This window comes from Poecilia reticulata, chromosome 20, assembly GCF_904066995.2.
Source record: "Poecilia reticulata chromosome 20, P_reticulata-male-v2, whole genome shotgun sequence".
NCBI lineage: Eukaryota > Metazoa > Chordata > Actinopteri > Cyprinodontiformes > Poeciliidae > Poecilia > Poecilia reticulata.
In genome coordinates, this window is record NC_088849.1 from 19,961,084 (window position 1) to 19,987,893 (window position 26,810).

Consider the following 26,810-nt stretch of genomic DNA (forward strand, 5'->3'; position numbering starts at 1 on the left):
GCTCCAAAATACTTTCTTATGTCAAATCAACACTTCAAGCAACATTTGGGAAATTTAAAAATGTTCTTTTTTTGGACTTGAGTTTTGGCTTTATCAGGTCACCGTTGTTGAATCAGCGCATTTGAACAATGTGCCATCTGTGTTCCCATTATGTAATGAAGACCAACACACAAAAACATGATTAAAAGGTTAACACTTGTGCAAATTCATCTACGCCTTTGTTCTGTGTCATTACGGTTCTCGTACAACATTCTTTGGTAGCAGCTTTGGCATGTTTGTACAGTGAAGTCTTCAACACATGCCATTAAAGGGGTGCAGACCTTCATTAAGCCTGTCGTCATTCAGCCTTTCATTTTCAAATCTTTGGCTGGAGAGAGAAGTATTAAATAGCAATTTTTTTTGTGGAAAGCCTTGGAGGATCAAGCCAAAGTCATAACAAAACCAGGGTTGAGATCACCACATCCTAAGCTGCAGCTGTGCTCATTAGTCGAGAGAGGATTTGGAAGGTTTTTGGATATGGAGAACATGCTGCAGGAGTTGGAACTGAAGGCTTTGACGGAGTGCTTTCTGACTCACCGCCATCATCCAATGGATGTGTGAGAGGGGGAAACAAACAGTCCGGGAAAGAGTAAATAAGTTGCTGCGACTTTGCCACCAGATGGGACTTATCACAGGAAGTGGGTAAGGTAATGCATCCTGAAACATCCTGGGAACGCGTTCACTCTTACCCACTCCCAGATGGCCGACACAGTTTTATTCATTAACGGGGCAGCGTGGAAGAAAAGTTAGTTGCGGAAAAAGCATGGCTGCAATTTGGATATGTGATAGCGGATTTTTCTTAGTAATGTCCTTGTAATTACGGCACCTAACGACACATGTTTTGTCTTGAAAACCTAGCAAGGGGAGCCTGCTAGGTTGTAGAGTGTCTTATTCCTTAAGTCAGTAGTTTCCTAATACACTTGAGAAAAGGGAGGACTCATACTCATTAGCAGAGACTGGCCCATTTTTAAAATCTTAATCTCTGTCACAGAATCATAATATTGCTTACACTTTCTTTGTATGGTTATAATTACAGCACATTCCCAAATTCACCCCCCAGAACTCTTAACCTCTTATCAGGTGTAACCCTACACTGGCCTCAACTTTAACCCTCGCAGGCCCCCGCCCTGCTGCCTCCGTCCAAACAAAAGGTAATTGTGAGCATCTGTGAAACCCCTGTGACTACTTTTTGCGTTTCCTCCCTGATCTTAGCCAAGCAGAAGCTCCTGCGGTGTGCCCAGCAGTACAAGAAGTTGCAAAATGTGGAAAATAACTGTGAAAAAGGAAGCTGGAGGGAGGGATTTGTAGTTTGGTATTTGGAATTGCTCTGCAGCAGATATTACCTTTCTTGGATCAGATATTTTTGGTGCTTTTCCCTGTTTTCTTTAACTCGGTTTTGTCCAGGTTGAGTAATTGTTGAGTCCTGAAACAGAGTTCCCACATGGTTGGGTAAATGGTGGCTTCATCCTTGGTGCCATTCATCTCTTCGGCCCCCCCCTCCTCCTCTTCTACTGACAGCTCAAAAGAGCCGACTGGGCCACGACAGTGCTGTGATTGGGGCTGTTTAGGAGGGGCTGCTCTCCCCTAGAGTTCTCATCATTCAGCAGGCAGGTGGACCACAAAGTCCACTAATTCTTTGTTCAGTTCTGTTCCTTGGCAGAATAAATTCTGTCATTGGGGGATAATTTGTGGTTTTAGAAAGTAGAGATAAGATTTGATCATTTGCGAACTTTGTAGAAAACCGTCAGGGTCTTGTTTCAGCAACATGCCCTTTACATCCAATGTTATGATGTTAAAGTTGCAGCAATAAGTGTTTATTTCATAAAAATAAACCTCAGACAGCATTTTGAAACAATTGCAATATTCTGTAATAGGTATTTGAGGCATTTCAGCTGTTAGTAATCAACAGGAGAAATTTAAAGAAAAGAAGTGGAAGAAACCGTTCAGGAAAAGTTCAAAGGTCAGGAATAAAACCATAAACTACTCTTAAGGTGTGTGTATCAGACACTTGCTGTACCACTACAACAAGCGTCATCATGGGTTTCACCAATATTTTAAAACAAAGACAAAATATTTGTACTGTCATTAAATTTTAAACTTAATGAAATGATGCTAGCACTTAGCACAGCTAGTGCTAAGTGCTAGCACTAGCTGTGCACACTTAGCTCTGTTAGCACACTTAGCTCTGTTAGCATAACTAGCATCACTTAAGCAGGATTCTGCCTAGATCATATCACCAGAGATTTTCAATGGTTGCTCACATTTCCAGTCCACCAAGGTACATAACAGACAGAGGTTTGAGAAAATCTACCATCCCTCCTCAGCCTTCCTGTTATCTGCTGAATGTCCCGCTCTCTCTCACTGCAGCTTGAATGAACGGCAGACAAAAATAATCATGGCCTAAATACAACACTTGCTCTCTTTTACAACCTTTGACTTTGCTTTAAAACGTTTCGTTGATACTGAAAATGGCTAATTTTGAATAGTCTTTCAGTAATATCATCCACACAGAAGAGCACTGTTGTCAGAGCACCCCAGCAGCCCTTACTGTGGTGTGCTCATGAACTGACCAGTCACTAGTGAGGGCTGTTTTTGTAAGGGCAACCTGGTAGCACTTACACATGGAGTGTTCACTGATTGGCAAAAGACTGGATTTTTGCCCGGTTTGGATTTCAGGGTTAATCGAGCTTAAAGTCTTGTGATTCTTGTCCTCAGTTGATTTCTGCTTTAGATTACATGCTTTTTTATTTATTTATTTTTTTTTGCTTAAAAAGAGCAAGAGTAAAAGTCTCAGATGCAAGCAAGTGAAGCTCTGAAGGCCATCTTGTCTTAGCCTTATGTTACCAGAGAAATCCCTGGGCCAATACATAGAGTGGCTGAAGCGTTTCAAGGAGTAAAATAAGCACATGAATACATTGTAAAAAAAAAAAAAAAATCTCTTCAAAGAGGGGAGAAGAGGTACACAGAAGGGAGGGGCAGTGGGTTAGATAGAGGAAGAGTGAGGGCCCACCGTCTTTTTAGGCAGCCATTTAAATGATCAACAGTAAATAGAGGGGAATGTCATCTGACAGAAATAAAGTTCCCGTTAACAGCGGGGATGGAAAGTAATTTACAGATACGCTGTCCCCGCCATCTTTGTGCCTCCCAGATAAGGTTTCATTTCAGAAACGGATAGGAGACATTTTCACTTACGGGCCCCCATTCTGGGACACCTGTGATAACAGCTTGTGGACCCCTAATTGAAAATGGGTTTCAAAATGGATTTTCACTTTTCTTCCTCCTTCCTCTCCCCCCTCTCATCCATTCCCTCCCTCCCCTTCCTTCCCTCTCTCATGACGAACTAACCCCCTCTCTGCTCCCCTCACCCCCTCTTTTTTTATTTTTCCCCTTGTCGCTGGCCGCATTGGAAGAACAGGGAGGGAGCGGAGTGCAAATGAAGCATCGGGTGCAGATCATCCCTCAACCTGTGTCACGGCGATGACGGCCCCATGATCCGTCTTATTAATGAAATCATTGATCACTTGATGCGGCTCATAATCAACTGTTTCTGCACTATGTCCTGCCTCATCTCCTCCCTCTTCACCTCTGCTCTCCACCTTTTAGCTCCTGCTGACCCTCCTTACTTTAAAAAATAGAACTGAAACTTTCAAATTTTGCAAAATCTTTTTAAATAGAAGAGCTGTTGGTTGCGTTACAAATTTTGCCTTAAACTACTGTAATCTGTATTTGGTCTTTATTTATTTTATGGGGGACCAGAGAGGGAGACAAGACCCCCCTCATGTTACTCTACTATGCCTCTTGGGGCTAATGAGAGAGAACTGATGGATGGATAAAAGACCTCTTGGGAACGCCGGCTGGCCTTATGGGTCAAACAGTCCAGTAGTGGAGGTGTTATAGTGCCTGACAGTAAACCCTACACAGGAAAACAGGCTTTTATAGTCAACAGACCTGTTTATGGTGTGCACCACATACTTCTTCACTGCAATGTCACCATCTCTGTTTTAATACAAACTATTTTTGAGATATATACATTGGCCTTCCTAGTATCCATCACCATGTTAGCCATACATTTGAATGTGTTTTATTTTTTATGATATACCAAGGAAAAGTAGAGTTTAAGCAATAAAATGATGCAAAAGGATAAGTGGTGGTGCCACATCTCTCTTCAGCAGAGACAGGGAAGTGGATCGGAGTTGATGAGAAGAAAGACCTTCCAGTTCTGCAACTTTTAGATGTCTCTCTGGTTCAGAATTAGCTCTTTAGCAGAGTTCTGTAGAGCTCGACTGCATTGCTAGTGAGGCGGTTTAGCCATTTAATTCAAGTGGTGTAAGACAAGGGACACATCTAAAAGTTGCAGGACTCTGGCCCTCGAGGAATACAGTTCCTCTCTTCTAGACCACTCTTCTAGAGGCTACAAGATACTTGAGACTGGGGCGAAGGTTCACCGTCCAGCAGGACAAATTGTCAGTATCTCCTTGAAAGACACTGTCCTGCAAATCTTAAGGCCTGGACTTGAGATTTGCAGCACATACATACAGCACTTGCTTCAGTGGAATGGTTTAATATGGTACATTTAAAGTCTGGACCTAAATCAAATTTGAAATCTATGGCAGGGCTTTGATTAAATACACTTTTCATCCATTCTGAAACATTTTCCAAAATTTCAGGCTCTACATTTGCAGGCCTGGTATATCGAAAAAAAAAAGACTGTACAAAGTGACTACAAAGTTTTGTGTGATGTGGGGTGAATATGAATGGACACCACACATAAAATGCCAATAAATACATTGAGGAATGTGATTGAAACATGACAAAACATGAAAAAGCACAAAGAGTTTGAATTCTTCTGCAAAGGACTGTATAGCAGAGGCTACCTGTTAGAGTATGGTTTGTAAAATCCCCACATGCACGCAAACTTTGCTGAGAAGCCATGGCCATTTCATGGACCTCTGCACTGAAGGCAATTTCCTGCAGCAGCAGGGAGACAGACTTTGGCAGAGCCACCTCTCGGGGGCCTGAGGCGTAGGATTAGCTTAGCCTCGCTGCCACGCAGGGCGGAGGGGGAGCCTCAGCTGGCCAGCTCAACTCCAGCCCTGCCTAGCCTCTCATGTCTGGCGCCCTTCCGCCTGCCCAGATCCGCCTGCCGGGGCCCCCTTTGCTCCCTTCACTGCTGGAAGATGCGCATAAGCCACTTGCCTGAAGACTTCTGCGGACTGTGGAGATGCCGCCAAAGCTTAGCTGTGGTGGAATTGTACATTTGCTCTTTATTGCTTAGATGCTCAGCCTACTTGTTGTAGGACATGTCTGGCTTCAAAACTAAATGAAACTTCAAAAATACAAAACATAATACCCATTTTTATTTTTCACTCAGTCCTGCAGAGACTACAGAGACTGGAAATATATTGCAACAATGACATCGGATTGAGAAAAATAAATTTGCTTGTGTGTTGGTTAGTTTTCAAGGAAATTCATCTTTTACATGGTTTGCTTAAACCGTGCTAGTCAATCATATTATATGATGAACAGTATCTGAAACAGCATATACCTTGTACACTTTAAGTTTTAGTCAAAGATGAGTTTAAAATTAATATTTTCTTAGCAGGCAGTGAAAGATAGACACCAGCCTCCCTGCAGTCTTGCAAGGATTAAGTGGATGGATCAATGTTGTCTTAGCTGGGGTTAGTTGTATCCACATTCCTAATTCAGGTTGAACTCTGCCAGGGCTCCCTCTTGTCAACAACCCTGTTTGTGTTCATGAATTAATCTTACTGTGTGAACTCCTCTGGATCGTTTGGTTTTTCCAAAAGATGTGAGTGTGTTGGCGTTGAAGAGTCAGGTACACCAAGTCTAAGGATCTCAACTAGAGAAAAGGTGGACTCCTCCCCACAGGTTAGGGGTCTCCGCCTGAAGTGGTGGAGCTCAAGCGTCTTGTTTACAAGTGAATGACAGGATGGGATCTCGTCCGCAGTAATGTGGACGGTGCTTTGGTCTGTCATAGTGACGATCCAACCCGGTGACATGAGTAAGGTAAGGTGGCCCTGTTCTGCTCCATCAACTACGCAGGACTCCTGCTCCTTCTTGGAAGGAGGGGAAAACTGGGTAGAACCAGAACTCTCTGGATATGTTACAGCCGGCTCTTTGAGAGCCCCCAGAATGAGCCTGGACAGTGTTGTTTGGTCCAGCAGGGAAATCCTTACATCCCTTTGACTAACACCTCAGATAAGCATGAGACAATGGATGAATTGATGTTATCTCAGCTTGTTTTCTAGCACAGTTGAAACACAGTCTGTGACACTAATAGAGAGCTGATTAAGTTAAAATGTATGTTTTGAGAATATATATCAAAGGACTGAAATTAAAGACGCTCTAAGAGTTATTTTCACTATGCCAATAACTCCTCAGAGGAACTTGGGGTAGATTTCAAAGACAGACTAAGAACCAAAAATGCCTGAGGGTCTAAGGTCACTTGGGTCAAAAGCTACAACCATCTTCTTTACAGCACATCAGCTGATAGACCATCTATTCAATCTACCATCATGCTCCTGCAAACTCTGCTGTTCTGCTGCATCCTGGTGCCCTCAGTGGGGCTCAGGGGCCACCAGAGGCCCCATAAACCCGTAAACCAATACAGCAGGGAAACAGCAGTTGATTATTCTACCATCCTGTCCATTTGTTGACAGGCATCAGTAGCTTCCCTCCCACTAGGGGGGACAAAGCAGGAGTGTCCTGATCCTGCCTGGAGGATTTATTTTGTTGTCTTTTTCTCGGCGCCCTCCCCGTTGTCTTCAATTGCCTTCTGCTTCTTAGTGCTAGTGGGGTTCTTATATAAATGGACTTAGAGGATGAAGCAACAATAAATTTCCCTGAGACCTTGTTTTGTTTTGTTTTTTGCTTTTTGAGTTGAAGAAGAACATTTATTGCATTCAAATCATAAAACTACTATATAAACTGAAATACAACTTTTCTTCATGGCATATAATTTGTCACCATACTGGATCCAAAGGGGAAATAAAATATTTTAAAGTTGTTCATCAGTTGTCAGATTTCTTATGTACTGTTGGACTTTGCTGTTGCAACATTTTTATTATTTTCCTGTTGTATATTTGCTGATGTGTTTGGGGTCATTGTCATTTTGATGACCTGGTTCAGGCCAAACTTCAGCTGTCGAACAGATGGCCCCATATCTGACTCCTTTTCACCTCTGTAATTCCTTGAGTGCAAAGTTATGGAAAGCCATTGTGGTCATTAATGACAGCCTTTCCAATGTTACCAAGGATCTAATAAACTTTGTTAGAAGTGCTGCATGCTGTTTATTTAGTGTCAATACTCACTAATAAGCAGCATCAGGCGTTTAATGAGGCGCCACCTAGTGTTCAGGCGTCAACAAAACACCTGGTGGCACTTAAAAAACACTTGGTGACATTTGATTCTTTCTTTGATGTCATTGCTGATGTCTTTCCACCCTGGTGTTAAAACAAAAATGTATCCTTCAGAGTAGCAAACCACAAAATATGCTGCTTTTATAGAGTTGGTCACATTTACTGATGGAGAAATAAATCAGTTGTAAAGCCGTACTTTATTTTGCCTTTGCTGCCTTTGATTACACAAGATTTTAAGAATCAAATCAACAAAAACATTAACAAGCAAACAATAACAGACTGTTTGCTCTTTGGGAGAAGCAGTGTTGTATTTAGAAAGTTACAAAAATATGAAACACAAAAGAAACAGAGGATAAAACATGATCCTTAGTAAAGCACATATGTGGAAACTGCAAAAAAATTATCCAGACATCATGAAATGATTAGATTCTAAATTTAAGACAGAAACTGCCTGAAAGATCTAATCACAACTGTCATCGCAAAATGAGTGCTCACAAGATAGCAACTTAAAAAAACTGCTTGGATGCAATACTATAAGCTTTAAAAGTCCCATGCATTAAAACTCTGGCTGCTTTCAGTGACCAAGAACCTAAAGGTCAAGGAGATTGAAGGAGCAATGTGGCGATACGAAACAAAAATGATTAGTGAGGAAAATGTGGTTCATTTGCAAATTATACTGTCGGCGGAATATTCAGCATTAACAGCAAAATGTCGCGTTTTTCTAGATAATGCAGCGTTAATTTTAAAACGTGTTGTCCACCAGAAGGAGGCTGTGCGTTTCAGGTCAAACCGACCAGATTAAAACAAGACATGCTTTCATATTTGAAGGAGCAAAAGGCCCTACACCCCTTAATCTCTCTCCCCTGACCTCCACAGCCCCCGCGGGCCTCAACTCTCACCCTGCTCACCGCTCCCTCTGTTCCCTCGCCCCTTTCCCCTCACAACTCTCTCCCTCGCAGTGTGAAAGAGGAGCCAGGATCAAAGGCCATAAACCACGGCAGTGATTTCTGGTGATTGATTAGAAGCAGAGGTTGAGAAGGAGCAACTCTCTCCTCTCTTCCACCTCTTCCCACCCTCTGCTGCGGTGCTTGTATTCTCCCAGGGCTTTTGTAAATAGCTCGGGCTTTAAGTGTGAAGAAGTGCTGCCAGGGGTTGGCAGATGGAGCCCAGAAACACATCCTTGGCCAGTTTTTCCCTGCCCTCTTTCTTCGATGGCAGAGCAGAGCGTTGTTGTCCGTTGATAAGAACCATTTGTTGTCTCGCTCAGATCTGGGGAGGGACAGTGTAATCCCCCTCACCCGGGTCTCTGCTTCAAGCTGGAGGAAAAGAACTGAGGAGAAGGAGAAGAAGGAGGAGGAGGAATTGATTTTCAGAGCGAGGGCATGTGGAGAATTGAACTCAGATGTGCAGCAAAGAAAAGCTCCACTCGTGGGGAAACAAATGTCTGTTGCTTACAGCACGGGGGCTGTGCCGTCTAAACTTGAGCAAGTCCTTCTAATGTTAATTGCATAGTTGTCTTTTATTATTTTCCCCCCTCCATCCCCTCCTGACTCGAGGACAACTTTGCCTGGAGGCCTTTCGACGAGCAAGTGGTTCTGTAAAGGCATTTTAATGGGCCGAGGCCACTCAGCGGCGCTGAGATTAGCGCTCGGACCAAATCTTTCCACATGCTTGCTTTTGCACAATTACACCCGCGCCTCTTTCTGCGTTTTACTGATCTCACCTGGAGCTGCGAGTCTAATGATGTTCAGAGTGTGGGGCCTTGCAGCGACAGCTCCGGAGCCAGGGAGATGTGTCTCATGTCAGACTTCGCGCCAGACAGGCTCCAATGAGGAAGAGAGAAAAGGAGAGAGAGGAGGAGGAGGAAGAGGGGGGGTGAGAGTTTTTTCATCACAGCTGGAGTGAAGCCAGAACAAGAAGTGTGATTCTCCTACGGTTTTGTTTTTCCTCTGTGGTATTTAAAAAATGATTGAGAGCATTTTTGAGCATTATGGAGTATCTCATTACGCTCCTAAAAGCTTTTTATCCATCCACATGCTCCCAGATATGTACACAAGCATTACAGGCTGCAAAAACTCCATCATGCATGCATGCAGATGTGTTCCTTTCCTCCCACTTTCCACGACTCGCGCACTCGTCGCAGCTGCAGGATGGACCGGTGTTATTAACTGTTGGGCGACCTCATGACTTCATCGTCAGCGCAGTCAGAGGCGGCTCACATTATATGTCTCTGCTCGGCTCAATGGGCTCTTTGTTCTGGCTTGGCTCGGGAGCAGCTCAGCGTGGAGCTGCGTGAGTCCAACAGTCCCACTGCGGCTCAAAGGGGAGGGAGAGGTAAAGACGTAGGGAGGTAGTGGAAGCAGATAGGGCAGGGAATTTGAGGGAGACGGATAGGGGTGGGGGGTGGGGGGGAGGTAGGAGGAAGGAGATTGAGGAGATTTGGGAAATACATGGGAACTGGGAGAAGGCCTACGAGAACCAGGAGGGTGAACATGGAGAGTGACTTAAAAGGAATGAATAAAAGGAAAAGTGGGATGTGATGAGGTAGAATAGGTGTAGGAAGTATAGAGATGTGGGAGACAACCAGTGGCGGAGCTAGACTTTTAAAGTTGGGGGGGCCAGGACTACGTCTGGGGGGGGCAAAATGTAAAATGTGTGTGTGCACATATATATATATATATATATATATATATATATATATATATATATATATATATATATATATATATATATATATATATATATATATATATATATATATATATATATATATATATATATATATATATATATATATATATATATATATATATATATATATATATATAACAATTTATGAGTATAAAGGAGGCTGGTATCGCGCCTGATAAAAATCTATTTATTTATGTCACATGGACTTATATAAAGTTTTATACATTTTCTTTTCATATATTTATTATTGTTTTTCTTCTTTAGATATTAGGTTGGCTTAGAATGATTCCAAATAATGTACAGGAATAACCTGGTGCTGTTACATGTCAATCATCAGGGGGGGGCACTGGGGGGCCAATCATATGACCCCCCTCTGGCTCCGCCACTGGAGACAACGGGTGAATCCCAACATAGCAGTTATTCTTTTTAGTTCTATATTATTATCAGCAGATCTGAGCTCAATGCAAGATTAAGAAAATAAATAACTTTAGCTGAAGTCAGTGATGGAGATTGACAGGAGGGGTCACGTATGAGGGGAGCTCATTACCGAGGAGGGACAGGAACAGGAGGGGAGTGTTGAAACATGAGGTATGACAAATAAAAGAGCTGATTGAAAAGGTTACGACATCGAGCTTATTATGAAACTATGGGATTGCATGAGATACAGACAGCCTGATGGCATTCATAAAGTGCCATAGTTTTAGATTGTTAAAATATAAAACAAAGGTGTGAAAACGTAAAACAGGATGCAAATAAAAAAATATTTGAAAGTAGATGGAGCTACTAATCCTGCTAGTAGAAAGTTATACTTACTGCCATGATGTTGATTGTTAAACCTTTACAGACATGTGAAAACATCTTTGCCTCAAGTCTGCTCTTTTTGCTTTTTTGTCACTTAAATATTTCACATCATCAAGCAAACTTTCATATTAGATGAAGATTTCAACTGATTATTTCACATATTTAGGAAAAAAAGCTTCAAGAATCTCTATGTGTGTGTAAAAGGTGTGTGACCGCGCGTTGACTGGTCTGCTTTGGCTGAAGTATGAAAGAGCCTTAATTCACCGAAGCATCCAAATGGAATCATATGAAAAAAAATTGTGTCATATGATTCGCAGGGAGGCCGGTGTTTGTATCTGCTTGGACCTTTTGAGAAGTTACGAACATTTGTGCAATTTTTCACAAAATACTTACAAAAAATTATCCAGTGGCTTAAGAGACCTGGATGGAAATTTCAATGTCGTTGTCGACATGGGAAGCTGTCCACAGCTTTCTGTTCGGCTTCAGATGACGCATAGTTAATAGTTTTTTTTTTTACCTTTAGAAGAAATGTATAATTTTTCCCTCAGTTTGTAGAAGTGAGAATAAATCCTCACAGAGGCTTGTCAGACAGCAGGCCCTAGCTACTTTAAACATTTTAAAATATCACAAACTGAAAATATGCATATCTACAAAGATGTGTTAGATGTAGTAGATGTTAGATATCTGCGTCTTCACAAGAGATTGTTGTTGAGTTGCCTTATTCAGTCCAGATAGGTGAATTATGTTGTTGGAGGTTGTATCAGTCTATATTAAGACTGATGAAATGCAGTTTTCTCGTAACTAAGTCATAATCTTCCTAAAAGTTTCCCAGTGGTCGATTTTGACCTTTTCAATCAGGGTTGAGATTTTGGGGAATTCCTCTCATTCAGCACTTATATACAGCTGCCTGACAGCTTGTAGTAACAGGTGGTGGAAAGGGAATGCTGCCTAGTTATATCAGAGAAAACTCTGCCACTGTTTGTGGCTTGTCCTTAAAATGAACTGGAACTTCAAAAGGGAAGGAGTACTGGGTTTTAAAACCTTCATTTTTTAAAAATCTGACTCATATAGCCACTATGAGACAATGGTGTTTTAACAACCCTTGATTAAAAAAAGTTGGAATTAGTTGGAATTACTATAAAATATGAAAATATTTTTGAAATGCTGTCATATCCATTGTTTTATCTTTATTTTGTTGCAAAAGGGATGTGTTTGCTAATACACTGACTACAGAATAATGAGTAAATAATTTGTTTTCAAAGTAAGAATTTCTAATTTCTAATTTCAAAATGTATTCTTTGAGAAACAGAAAGTTGGCTGCAAGGAAAACAGTTGCAAAAACACATTTTCTTAAAAGTGAAGTGTTAGGAGTAGTTAGGGGAATGGTTAAAGTCAAACAAAAATACGTCATTTAATTTCTAGGAGTTATTTGCAAACAAGATTCTCTAACTTCTGACGGTATCACTGAACTTTTCGAAAATAAAAATATACTAATAATAAGTGATCACCTGTTTTTTGTGCTCAATCATGTCATCAGGACACACTTGGTGCAAAAAAAAAGAGATGACTCATTTAGTGGTGATTCACTTGAAATGCTGGGAACTTTTCTGGGAGTTTTTACAGTGCAGTGGTGTGAGAAACAGGATTTTAAGATCAGTGATTGGATATTTTATGCCCTGGTGCTCCCTTGAATCATGCATGACTTTACAGACAATTTAAGGCTTTTGCTCATCTTCTGTAATGATGATTCAAGAGAAAGAATTTAATGTCTGTTCAAAGCTTTCCCCCACACCCTCTGCTCACTATAACCTGTTAAAACAAAACTGCTGAGATTTTGCTTGACATGATAATTATCTGTCTATAAAAAAAATATTATTAGATTTGACTTATTTATGAAACATTTGTTCTTCATATTAGTGCAGTAAAATTTCCAAGTACACAACTCTCACTTAAATTCTTTCACCGGGTCTTTATTTAATACTTTTTTATATCCTTTAACTTATTTTCAACCTCTAGCCTCTTTGTGCTACATAGCAGCTAAATCAGAGATTTCCCTGCTGGCTGCAAACTCAGTAATGAAGTCCTCTATGTTTAGCATGCAATTTTAAGGGGGAGTGACTTTAACTAAATCCTATTTAGAAAGCAAACTCCTTTGATGTCACAAATCCTGCAAGTGTCATGTGTAGATTTTTTGAGCACAAGCGACTGGTAGCTAAAAAAAGGTTCATTGTGAAGTTTACTAGAGGTTTCAATGACTTTGTGTTATTGTAGGACTAATACATTTATTTCAAATATCGCCAGAGGCTTAAAAGAAAAACCTCAAACCGCTAAGTAACCGAATATATGTCCAGAACAACCCCTTACTGTGGGAAGAGAACGGAGGAGTCAGTGGTGTCCTGTTATTTTTATGGCATTTGGCTTGTAGTTTGGAATTCCAATTGTCATGCTCTCTGGTAAAAGGCCTTATGTCCAAATGTGACGGGTTAAAAACTGTAAGCGTTACCAGCTGCAGCATCAAAGCCCCAGGCACGCTGTTCGTTTAACCCAGATCCGTCACACTCATGTGCAGACCCCGATTCAACCTGTAATGTAGACATTCAGCAGGAGGCATTAAACTGAGACCAAAGTAGATTTATAGGCGTGAGGTGACTCCCAAAGCTCTCTACCTGTGATATGTCAAAGATCATGGATGTGCTAAAATACTGCAAACATATTTGTGACCTTTGAACTATTCTACGTTTTGTCACTTTAAGAACAGTTTTCATTTTAGTTTTATCTGGACTTTTGTGAATGTAGTGCTCAATTGGGAAGAGAGACTAAAATTACACAAGGCTTAATATTTTCTTTTTACAAGCCAATGTCTGAAAGTACAGCTTACTTAAAAGCTCCGTAATAAAAATAAGTGCAACCAAATGTCTTCAGATGTCCACTTATATATAACTGTCATATCTTTACTGAATCCATCATCCGACAATGGTTTGGCACAACAGAAAGTCTACCAAACACCTGAAATGTACAGCTATGAAATGATTTACATCAAAGCATATTTGTGTAAGAATGGCCTAGTCAAAGTTAAAAACTAATCCAATTGAGAATCTGCGTTACGAAGTTACGTTCAAAGACACGTTCATAGTCTCGGTCAGTCTGACTGAGTCTGAGCTGTTTTTCAAAGAAATGAGGCCTAAAACTTTATTCTGTAGATGTTCACCACTAAAACCCTAATAAAATACAATGAACTTTGGGATTGTAGTTAAACTTTGCAAAAGTTCAGAAGTTATGTAATGTTTGCAAGGCAAGGTATGATTCATGTAGATTCTGGAATGGGAAACAATCTGGATTTACTCTTATAAACCTTCTTGCAATACATCAAATATGAATTTAGCCCAGATCTATCACTCTACCAGCTTTAAACAGAATAAGACAGTATTTTAGATTCAAACACTGTTTTAAGAGTGGGTGTAATAACTTTCTAATTAGTTTCTCAAAATGTAACCAGAGTTTATGGAGCTTCACTAACAGGTGTGAGACGCAATCAGCAGCAACAGGCAATAAGTTGCTTGGACACATTTGAATATCCACAGACTTAATCACCGTGGAGAGAGAGAGAGAGACAGAGAGAGAGAGAGAGAGGAAGAGAGAGAGAGAGAGTCCACTTCAGACTCACCAGTCATTGATAAAGTGCTTAGCAGCAGGAAAATTAATGAATCCGGCCTGACTGGATGGGAGTGTTGGGGGTGGTGGGAGTTTAGGGTTGATGGGGAGAGAAAGGGAGGAAGAGGAGGGAGGAAGAGAGGGGGTGCTCAGGAGGGTAATCCTGTTCCAGCTAAATGGCTGATCCCTCTCATTCCTCAGATATCAAATGTCAAAAGTTAAATTAGCCTGCTAGCCTCAGATACGAGTTAACATGCTTTTAAACGGGCTGAGGGGCGGCGATTCCTGCCCCCTCTGGGATAGTGGGCAGGTACCTTTGAAGTGTCTAATTATCCAGCTCCAACTAAGTGTAGGCAAACCATCCTAATGGGAGAATTTGTGTCTCGGTTGGCTGCAAGAAAAAGCTGTTAAATGAATGTGTGTTTTATCAGAATGAACGCATGAGCTCATGTTCTTGTTTTACCAGAGTATTCAGATTGATATTTGTAACTTTTAAAGGTTACATCCTTTCACCCTCACAGATGGGAAGTCCGCTATGTTTTGCATCACATTTGATGAGTAGAATCATTTTTTTTCTTGTCAGGCCTAACCGTTGGCTCTGGATCCCTTTGCCTTGGCTGGAAATCCATTTCTCTTGGCGAGGCCGTCCTAATCTGAGTGCCACAGACTCGGTTCGCATCACTTTGGTTTCAGAAGCGGGATTCCAGAGCTGAGATCCAAAAGAAAACTGGCCCACTGTGGTGTCATGGGCGCGCTGTCCGGAATGACCCTAAAAAGACCCACTATTGTCAATATCACTCTGCCCTTGCAAAAAAAAAAAAAAAAAAATTATAATAATGTTACATTGTTACGGTGGACAATACAAGTGATCGACGAGTTAAGACAGCTGGCTTGTGACAGAACTGGTAATGCAGTCGACCAGAGCTCTAAATGGCATCTTCCTCTCTAAAGCTTTGATCAAATGCATCTCTTAGCATTTGATTCATCAAAGAATGCAGGCCAAGGTGCCCTTTGAGTAGCAAAACCTTAAAAGCTGTAACTATCAGAGGTCAAAAAAAAAAAGAAGAAAGAAATGCATCAGAGCACATTTTCAAGTCGAGGCTATCAGCCCTCTCACTGCAATGCTCATTGCTCCCTCACAATGTGGCCCTGATGAAATGGTCGCGGGGTTTCGGGCCGCTCTATGGTGGGCCTGTGCCCCTAATGGGTGAATGAAGGGCAGTGAGGGAGCAGGCGGAGGCTTGGGAAAGACACAACCCCGCTGTGAGGTTGATTTGAGGTGAGTGAAGGGAAAGAAGGAAGGAGTCAAGCAGGCTTTGATTTAGCCCCTCCCCCGCCCCAGGGGTTGGAGACTGGTACTGTGAGATGCTGAGCTCTGGGTGCGTCCCCGAAGACCCCCGGCGGCACAGAGAACAGGATGGTGGGTTGTGGAGTGAAGGGGATAGGGGGATGTGGGCTACTGAGAGCCAAATTGAGATGTGGGAGTCATCAAATTTGCCTAGATGAATATTGAGGAGGGTATTTGTGAATGCTGTGCGGGAAATCGCTAGCTGACAAAAGACTACTAACCAGAAGAGGGACCTTATTTAATTCTCTCTACAATTTTGCCAAACATCACTCATGCATCGATGGGTACAAACCCCGGGATGGAGTCAGACATCAGCTCAAAGTTAGATAAAGTTCTCCAAAACATTTTTATAGATGAGTAACAGCTGCCCTCACGGCAAGAACACAAACTCTTACCAAGCATTTTTGATCCATTTCTTAGAACACTTGAAATAAGACGGAACTAACTTACAAGAAACTTTTCAGAAAGATATAGGAGCTTAGTATCTTGCTAAAAAGCTACTTGTAAGTTAGTTTTATCTTATTTCAAGTCTACAAAGATATGAGGATTTTGTGTTTTTTTGCAGCGCTGCCTTGGCAGAGTGGTTTAAGTTACTGTCATTTCTTCAAGAAGATGCTTAGAAGTCACTCTTTTTAGTGAGTTACAAAAAGAACCCTCCGTACTCTGTAATCTCCACAAAATGCATACCTGTTGTAAAAACGGCAGTAACCATCTTGTAACGCTGAGCTAATCGTCCGAGGAGTTGATCAGGAAAAACCTCACACAATTGCACTAATCCCCAATCTTGCCAGCTGTTGTTGGTTTGGTACAGTCCCTCTTATATCGGCCCGCACTAATCGTGAATGATTCCCTCTGTCTTTGGCGGCCCTGCCAGAGCCGGTGAATCAGGTACGTAAAGCCTAAGCCGCTTGGAGAGGTGCTCTTATTAAACTCTAGCCAGCTGCTGGAATTTTTCTTCCCCCTCTCATTGTTGATTGGGGGAGTCTTGAGTCTTTCCCTGGAGTTGATTTGCAAGAGAAAGGAAGAAAAAGGAGCAAGAGATTATTGCACAAGAGGAGAAGAGCTTTGAAGAAGTGTTTTGTGATTTCGCTGTATATCCTCCACCTCTTTCTCCATGTGCTCCTTTAGCTAAAACATGTTTTCAGAAGTTAGAAGGTGGAACTTCAATTATGTCTGTCTTTGTCCCAGAGAAATGCTCCTGGGTTGATTGTAGCTTGCAGTAGCCCCTTCTAGACTTCTGAAAATTAAAAGTTTTCGACGTAATAGTTGGCCGGATACTTTAGAGTTAAGGACAGACTATCACGCGGAGTATATGGAAGAACAGTTCTTCTTTTTAGCCTGTGCCTGTGGACGATTCCTTCAAAACAACAAAGCTGAGGGTTTGTTTCACTTTTGATTGATTCCCAATGAGCTCCCTTAGCCAGAACCAGCTTGTGCCATGGTACTTTCAGAAGATGGAAGGTGAAACTCTGTTTTTGTCTGGTTTTGTCCCCGAGAAAGGGTTTTGGGGAGATTGTAGGATGCAATGGTCCTTTTGTAAACCCCGGAAAAATTAAAGTCCTAGACTGGAAGGCAAGGCGGATGCTGGAGAGTTAAGGACAGATTGTCATGTGGAGGATGTTTAGAACCAATCCCTCTTCTTAACCTTTGCCTCTAGAAGATTCCTTCAAAACAACGAGGATGGGGTTTGGTTTCACTTTTGATTTGTCTAAATTGGCTGGATACTCTTAACTTTAGCCCCTCTTATCCTGGAGCCCAACTCTTTGAGGCATTGGCCCCACTCCATATCTCATTATCTCTTTCAAAATTTCATTTTGTCATTGCACCCACGCACTCTTTCGTACTCCCCCCCCCCATTAGAGGCAATACATTGAGTTTTCTCCAAAGGTATTTGAAACAGAATCTTACAATAGAGACTGCAGATGAGGGCGGGGGGGGGAGTGGGGAAACCTGGGTTTTAGGGTTTAATGAGTGGCCTGCTGGGGGTGAAAGAGAGATAGAAACCAAGTGAGCGAGAGCAACAGAGAGTGCATTTGTGGAGCGTTAGAGGGAAAGGAGAAAGAATCGTAAGGGAGAAAGAATGCAGGAATGAAGTACCAGGTACCATTATAGTGGCAAAGAAAGCTGCTGAAATACTAGAGCTGGGGCGTGTGCTCTGATCAGGACGGCAGTGAGCACAATTACCTTCTTTTCAAATCCTTCAGTGACACTGCGGGAGGAAGGAGGACTTTGAAACTTGAAAGGCAAGAGCTCGCTTTCAACCTCAAACGCGAGCAGGAAAGGGCTCTGAAATTTGTTCAGTGCTCCCCATCCACCATTAGCTTGTTTCTTCCTCTCGCCTCCAGGCATTTAAGCGCTTTTTGAAAAGATGTTAAGAAATTCAATCACCATAGAGAGAGAGAGCGGGATAGTTCTTTTTTTTCTGTATTTTTTTTTTTTAAGGCATGCTTTCCTCTGGTCCACAGAGGACCGGCCTGCTGCTTTTGTGTTATGTACTGAATAGACCTGCAAACTGGTAGAGGACTGGATGCAGTAACCATGGGAAAACAGAGAGGAAATAAAAGAAGAATCTGAAATGAATGGAGGGAAAAGGGAGAGGATCTGTTGGGCAGATGGTCAGAAGTTAGAAAAAGGTTGCATGGTATAACTTTAACTTTATAAAAACTGCATAAGTTTACGTCTGCTCTGTCTTCATCAGATGCGCTGGTAAAAGATATGTGGTTGATATCCGGTCCCTGGTTTTTGTGAAGCTTTTTTTCTTTTTAAGACTTATTAACAGCTCTCATAATAGCCACCGTGCAATCAGTGACCACAAAAAATATTTCTAGTTTCCTATAGTGGCGAGTAGCATATTTAGTGCACTTTGCTAACAGTAAAAATCATATTTCTCTACAACAGATGATGGACTGCTGTCAGGTGTTGGATAAAACGTAGGTCTTGACTCAGATTGATTGGGGTTATTTATAGAAATGAGTTTTAATTTGTGGAACTTTTAGACTTGTGGTGTTCATTTCTATTTCGATTAAAAGTTTACGGCTCAAAAGTTGGAAGCGGAGCAGCTTTTCTTGAATATATTCAGTGTTTCCTATTATCTGCTGACGTTAGCTTCTGGTCAGTTCACTCTCTCACCAATTCAACAATTCATCTCTAAATCAGGTGTGAGTTGACGACTCCTTTAGTTCTGCTGAAAAGAAGCAACTAACGCTGCTAACGTATGAAATTGTGAAGTTGTAAAGTGGTGGTATTTTGTAGCACTCTAAATGAACAGCCTACATGCCCCAGTAGATTAAACAATTTCCTTTTGCAAAACTGTTTGAGCAGCTTTGTTCTTCGTCTTGGTTTCTTTTTTAAACATCACACTGACAGTGAAAACGTGGTTTTCCCCCCGCAGTAGAAACAATCTCTACACTGAAGGGGGTTGTGTTTTGCATTCACTGATTGGAAAAAAAAGGTTTGATTTTTGAGGATGTTGGCATATTTATTTTTTTTCACAGATTCTCAACATGTTACGCTGGCACAAAAAGATTTCCTTGAGCAGCCAGAAGCAGCACACAAGAGAAATCCCTGAACGAGAGCAGGTCTGTTCCACCAAGACCGTCAAGGAGTTAATTGCCCCTTGTGCTGCAGAGTGTTTGTTTAACCATTTAAGGTTCTATGAACTGCTGTAATGAAGCCCCTGAAGGTGGTATATGGTGGAATGATGAACCCTCCTCCTCGGGGGGATGGAGGGCGGAGTGTGACAGTGCTGTGATTGAACCGTTTGCCGCTTGACCTCACTTGTTATGTTTGAATAGCGGTGGGGGTCATGACTGAAGAACAAGAAAGTTGCGAGTGACGAGGAAAAATCTAAACAAACTAGAAAGCCTTTCTTTTAACCAAGCAGCTAAACTGTAGCTCCTGTAAGCTCACAAACACACTCTGATGAATCTATTTATAAAAGATTAAATACCTGCTTAAAATATAATAAAATAAAAATAAAAATAAACCCAGCTCATAAATATGTAGCCAGGCTACTTTTGCAGCTGAAACTGTAGATTTTCTGCATGTGGAAGTGCTGGGAGGACACAGCGGGAGCTGCGCTGCACACAGCTACGTGCACGGCCTCCCCTCTCCTGCACAGGCTACATCCCGACTTCCTCAATCCATGTCAGGAGACGAACCCAATTTCAAAATCCCTTTATGTTAATATTGCGCTTTGCAAGCGCAGACCTATTAATCCAGCTTTAACCGTATAAGTTGCATTATTCCCCTTAATAAGATCACTGGCTGTGCAGTATAGGATTAAATACTTATATCATAACTGACACTGTCATTTCCCGCGGATGAGAGTGACTTGCCTCTCTCCGGCTGTCAGTTCCGCATTAGGAATCCTTGAATCCGCTGCCAGGGCTGCGCCAGGGCACGGCTGGCCCCGGATGCAGGTAATGGATGTGGGAGAGTGAGGGGAATAAAAAGCGGGACCCCTCGAGCTGCTCCTCCTGCTCTCTCATTGCCTCTTTCAATCTCATTCTCTACTCCTTTCTGATTACTTCTCTTTTTTTTTTTTCCTGTGAAGTGGCAACTCTCTGCAGTGCTTAAGGTGGCGCTCTCTCATCTGGCCCTCTGCCCTGTTTCTAATTGGCAGTTGGATTGCTGTTATGTTGCAGCGGATTGTGGGGGAAGGCTGCTAATGCTACAGAACCTCTGGCGCCAGTGGAGGGGCATTTTGCCAGGTTCTCAGTGAGGGACATTAATGTTGGAAAAGGAAAAAGCTGGAGCGCATTGATGACCAGCATCCTTAATGATAAACTCACTTTAACTTAAAACGAGGGCTGAACATGTGGGGCATTTACTGGAATCTAGTGAATGCTGCTTGGGGGGAAAAAGTAAAGTTAAAAGGTTTTACTGTTATTTAATTCTGTCAATTATTTCCAGTTTGAAACAGAACTACTAGGCAGGCTAGTTGTTTTTGAACAAACTAATCTACTAATCATAAAAATAATCAATTGTCAGTAACATTTTGCAGACATTAGACCTCTTTTATTTATGATGTTTGGGATTTACAGTCGACAGGAAATAGCTGAAATCTGCAGATGATTGAGATCCCTTCTTAAAACTCTAACTGCTAATTTAAAAATTCACACATCTTAATATATATTAATGTCAATATTAACATATCTTAATCTGTATTAATGCGTACAGTGGAAACTGTCTTTATTTTTAACTTGGTTTTTATTTATGCCATTTTGCAGATGAGCCTCAACAATGTTGGAGTATTTGCAGAAGCAACAGCATTGAAGTTCTCCTAAATCTAACTGCTTGTGAGAATTCTCGAACTACGACTATTTATATCTTTCTTAAAAAGATAATTATCGGCGTTAATTTGCCTTTAAAAACTGCTCCTTGTAAATGTGTCTAATTTAAATTGAAGTAATAAAGAGTCCCAGACATGCCACGGCACTTTTAGAGAAAGTATCAAACTACAGAAAGGACTAATGCTAATACCAGAAGGTTAGCTGACCTTTGTACACATCAGTTCAGAGGCCATGCCAGGGGTCAAAGACCACGTCTTTTCGGGGGAGTTAAGGCTCTGAGCTCAGCTTCACCTTTATCCCGATTACATGGCATGCTGAGGATCGTACAAAGACCCCATGTCTCTCTTTTTTTCTCTCTTTAGACAAAAAACATTCTGTTGAGAACTGATGGTTAGGGGGATGCTCATACAGCTTAAAATGCCTTCCTTTTCTTTTAAAGTTTGCTTCTAAAAATAGCAGATTTATCCTTTCAGTAGGCTCTTTTTCCATAGTAAAATTTAAAAGTTTGAGTGTACCCAGCTCGTGGATTTTATTGGCTAACCTTGACTTGTATATACCCAGAATGCTCTGCACTTTTGCTTAGCACTATTTTTGTTGTCTGAAGAAATGCACTGCTCCTTCTCAAAAATAATCAATCAGAGCTAGGTGGAAGGTCTTAATGCTGTCAATCAGCACAGTGTACACGATGTTCAGTGTGCTAAATGTGGAGAAGCAACTTAGTGTTGCTTCTCCACATTTCCGGCGGATAAACGGAAAACCGTTTATCCGCCGTCACAGGTGGCTTTGCTAACTAGACTGATCATTCATGGCAGTCTCTGAAGCTATAGTGTAGCAGAGAGCAAGGGGGAGGATTTGAGAAGCACATACACGATCATAATTGATGGCGCTAAGACCCTCCTTCTGGCTCTGATTGGTTGTTTCTAGGTAGCACTGGGAGCACAGCAAAATAACTACATTTTTTTCACAGATTATCTGTCTCTTACCATGCTGTCCAGACTTAGCGAGAGTTACCTGAAACATCACTTTTCTCCCTTTCCCCTTGTGTATCTTCATTCTGGCAGAAGATGAGAGCTCGGGGACGCCGTACCACCGCGAGAGACGCAACGCCATTAGCTCCCAGGCCCAGACGCCCGGCTCCCTCGACAGAACCGTGAACGAGGAACCCTCCACCTCCACAGAGGAACGCCCGTCCCTGCTCAAGAAGGAGCTGCACGGCTCCCTGCCCCATCTGTCCGACCATGCTCTGCCATACAGGGGCACGCTGTTTGCCATGGACCCCCGCAACGGCTACCTAGACTCACACTACCGTAAGTCCACAGGCCTCCCAAAAGTTGGCAACTTAGGAAACTTTGCAGCTCAAGGGCGCGTTTGTGGCGCTCTAAATGCTGAGGCTAGCTCTGCCTCCTTACTGTAGGTGAAAGGCACGACTGTTAGACGCTTGATTAAGTCTGACAGATTAGCCCGTCTCTTAGACTTGCACAGACACACACTTGCAAACACATGCACGCTCACTTGCAATGTTTGGTGCCTGGGAAGTTAGTATGGGGAACAAGCCGGCGTAGCTTCTTAATTCCCTCATTAGGGGCCTGTCTGAACACAGTACTCCACTTTCTCTCATCAACGCACACTTCAAAGCCCCAAAGCAGTGCCGAGTCAAACCACAGCACCCCCCTACTCTGGCTCGTTCTCTCTCTCTCTGGGACTCTCTCAGAGGCTGTGTAAGAGAAAGGGAAGGAGACGAAGCCCTGGAGTTGGGAGGTGAGGGGAGAGCTGTGGTCCAATTGAGATGGTGGAGATAATTTGAAGCAAAGGTGAGGTAAACAGTTGTAGTTAGATAAAAGCAAAGCTGTGTGTGCACACTGGAAGAAAAGGCAGGGGGGGGATAGATGTTTTAAGAGTCTGATTAGGAGGTTAATTTGGCAGCCATTGTAGCCGTAAGACAAAGATTTGATGTGATCACTCGTTAAGTTTGGTTATTTTCCCCTCGAATTGGGCCGGACAGAGTCAGACAGGAGAATTTTAAAGTGTTGACATTAATGAAAAACTCCACCGAACCCCAGACTCCAACAGAACTCTATTTATTTAACCACTTCATTAGCCTGCACTCCCTTGTGGTTGGGTGCCTGAGAATAGAGCCACCAAGGTGCCTCTTTAAGGGAAAGGTTACTTAAAACCAGGCGATGGTGCTTTGGACAGGAGCCTTGAGGGCAGAACATTACTGCACATTACATCCTGACCTAACTCAGCAACACTGCCACTTCTCATTTTATGAACGTGTGTGGGTATGTGTGAAGGAGCTCTGGTGGTTCCAGACCGCTGCAGGCGCAGGGAGGGAGACGGCGGGGGCAGAATAAAGAAGGGGGGCGGGGGGCATAGGGGGGTTGGAGGTCACTCCGAGGCTTGGGGTCATGCGGAAAAGTCACAGCCTGAAATGGAGAGTTCAAAAGCAGCATGAAAAGTCAAAGGGGCCGTGAAGCTTCAAGAGAATTTCTTTGTGACTGAATGTGAGGGGCTTGACGAAGCAGGGCAGAGCATCAAGTTGCATTCTAAGAAGCGGCCGGTGTTCTGCACATATTCTCCCTCTGCAGCCAAAATGTGAGGTGTTTTATCATATTTGTCCAGTTAAATACTAAAATCTTCTTGCTTTCCCTCCTGTCCACTTTTCTTTAAATTATTTGATCGTTTCAAACTACCCCAATTGCCAGTTTCATCCTGATTCAAGTCATGTACGCTCTTCAAAACCAAGTGGTTTACCACACGTCATGTAGCTACCATGGAAACATGGAGACTGCAGGTCGAGTGTAGTGTCTGAGTCAGAGCCTTATCTTAAGCTCATTCTACATGTTTTATGTTCTGGTTTTAGACTAATTCAGCTCAGTTCAATGTATTTTTAAGCAACAGTTATCAACAAACGTCATCTCAAGTTACTTTACAAGAGAAACGGGAAGCCCAGTTGATTGCACCGAGGTCACTGACGATGCAGCAATCCCTCATCCTGAAGTAAGCATAAGCTTAGTGGAGGGGAAGCAATCCCTCTAACAGGACCAGGCTTAGTAAGAATGGCAATTACAACAACTGCCTGAGAATTGAGAAGACACAGGATCCCTGAACGAGGAGTACTTTTTATGGGTAAAAACAAAAAGTAATTGGGGAAACAGGGTTAATGTGACCTTCTCCTTTGACTTTTCACCTTCCCCTTCATTGGCTCCTTCCAGTGAAGGGGAATCATTTTCTATTGCTGAAAAAGATATAAAAAGGAGAGAATAAAAGAGTTTGCAGGAGAATAACTGAGTATGGAGTACCTTGTTTGGGTAAAAATAACAATTGTGCACACACGGATGCAAAGATTTCATCACTATCTTTCTCCGGAAAAAGAGTGGTACTTTTCATAGGAAAGAAAAATAAAGAGTAGCACCAATTTCAGATTAAATCAATGATTCTAGGAAGAATATTTATAATAATGGCAATCAATTGCACAATCAGATTTTTTTTTTTTAATAAATGAATCTGTTCAAACAAAAGAAGCAAATAAATTTTGAAGTTTGTCATCTGGCGTTATGCAAGTATGGAGCACCTAGTAGAATAAACACTGAAACAAAGTTGTTGTTTTTTAGTGAAGCGTGTCCCACCCTGCCGTCCCAATATATTTTGGCTTGTTTACTCCAAAGCTAATTCAAAAATGTACATGAAACTATATAAAAATGATCCACCCAGAGTTTTCACTAGACTTTAAAAAGGATTCAGTGTAGCTCGAGTTCAGCGCTTTGTATTCCTTACAGAAACAGTAAAAACTGAATCATGCATTTCCTGTCTTAAAAATAAAAATTGCAAATAATCATATTAAGCAATGTGTTGTAATTAAAAAATAACACCACTGAGAATGGAAAATATCTGCATTTCACCTTTAAAACCACAAAGTCTGAATGGCTTCTGGTGTTTTTCATCGATGCTCCTATGATGTCTAACGTGCTAAGGAAGACTTTTGATCTGAGATGAGAGCATTGCTGCGTAAAACACCTCCTTCTGGCCTCAGGTGTTGAGGACATGAGTGGGTATCCCAAGGCGGTCCCATTCTGTCTGATTGAACCCAGTACCACATCCTGGTCTCCAGGGGTTTCGCCATATTTAGGGTCAGCAGAAGGAAAGGGCTCCCCTTAAACCTTTGCAATCCCCCAGCCCCTTCCTCACCTCATTCATGTACTTTGAACCACAGACCTGCAGCATCTGTCGCCACTCCTGCACCGCGAGTTGTAAAAAGCCACTGTTTAGGTTTGTGCACGCACAGACAGCTCTTACTACGAGGGCTTTGTCGACTCCTAAATTCGTCCCAGGTGTGTGCGTTGCCCGTGTGTGATGGAGAGGGGGCGGTAAGCCTTTGTGCTGCGCTTGCAGGGAGCGCCACGCCATGCAGCAGACATCCAGGTAAATCCGATTACTCTTAGCGCTGCTGTGTGTCAGTGCTTAATGTGGCTAAATGCGATGGCACCTGCAGCCCTGCCACACCTGGTCGCTGGGTCGTTAACGTGGCGGTGAAGCTCTGGGAGGTGTGGGAGTTGAGAAACGAGAAGAGAGCAAAAGGAGAGGGGTTTATCCTCGGGGGAAATCTCTGCTATTCACCCAGACTTGCATTCTCCTTTTCCTCTTATGTCCTCGGCCTAAGACTGTGTTTACTCTGGTTTTTTACACCCACTTCAGAGCAGAAGAGGAGGCACCAAGGAAACATTACTTCTATTGTTAGCAATAGCTAATCGTGGTGATGCCTGAGTCTTAGCTGCTTTTCTTGGGCAAACACTGGATAAGAGTCCCTATCCTTCTTACCACAACGCTAATACATACAGCTTTGCTGTGGGATAAGGAGAAAAGGACTGAGATTAGGATTAATGAGAAAAAAAGTCTTTCTTAAAATCTTAATTGTTGGGAAGCATGAATGCAATGCACAGTGCTGACATCTGTTTACATTGTGCCCCGATTAGCCGGCCAGTGGTCGTTTAGCCACAGAGAGCCCATTTGCTGGCGAAGCATCTCTTCTTCCTCTGAGGAGATCTTTGTCTTTAAAGTCTTTCCTCCTTTTCCCATCTTTGCCAAGCCTAGCATGACATGGACGTTGTTGCCGCCGCACTGAAACCCCAGAGTGTTTTAAATGAAAGGAGGGGAGTTAGATAAAAGTAAAAGGAAAGTACTTATGGAACTGAAGATATGTCAGTTTTGGGGTTTTACCATATCACTGACACAGTAGGTCATTGATAGGGCTAGAATGGGTACTTTAAGTTTGTTCAAGCTGTGATGGCCGCCTGCCTATCAGCACAAATTAGCTCCTTAATAGATCTAGCTCATATCTTGCTGCCAGGGCCTTAATCCCCCATACCAAAGCCTTGCCGTCCTTGACTGATCCCAGAAACCCACTGAGCTAAGCTGGAGGCAGTGGAAGTAAGAATGTTTTGCCCAAAGAAATCTTCACATGTATCACAGCAACTGTGCTCTAAGAGTTCAGCAGAAGGTGGTTGTTGCATGGATCATACAGGTCACGTGTGCGATCACTAAGCTGCTGTTTATCAGCTATCTCAGGTCGATCTAGCTCTTCATTCTGTCAGACTCAATATCAAAATG

The 26,810-nt window shown here is 42.3% G+C and overlaps 1 protein-coding gene across 4 annotated transcripts in view; it reads left to right on the forward strand.

The window, feature by feature from the left end:
• The window catches only part of gli3 (GLI family zinc finger 3), a 124,090-nt gene that overhangs the window by 26,455 nt on the left and 70,825 nt on the right, over positions 1 to 26,810 (forward strand). For 3 of the 4 annotated variants that reach the window (XM_081601426.1, XM_081601429.1, XM_081601427.1), the window contains exon 3: positions 22,265 to 22,510. In XM_081601426.1, the coding sequence (XP_081457552.1) occupies positions 22,265 to 22,510 (246 nt within the window). The remainder of the gene's footprint in view (positions 1 to 22,264; positions 22,511 to 26,810) is intronic. The other variant, XM_081601428.1, reaches the window with a different exon arrangement.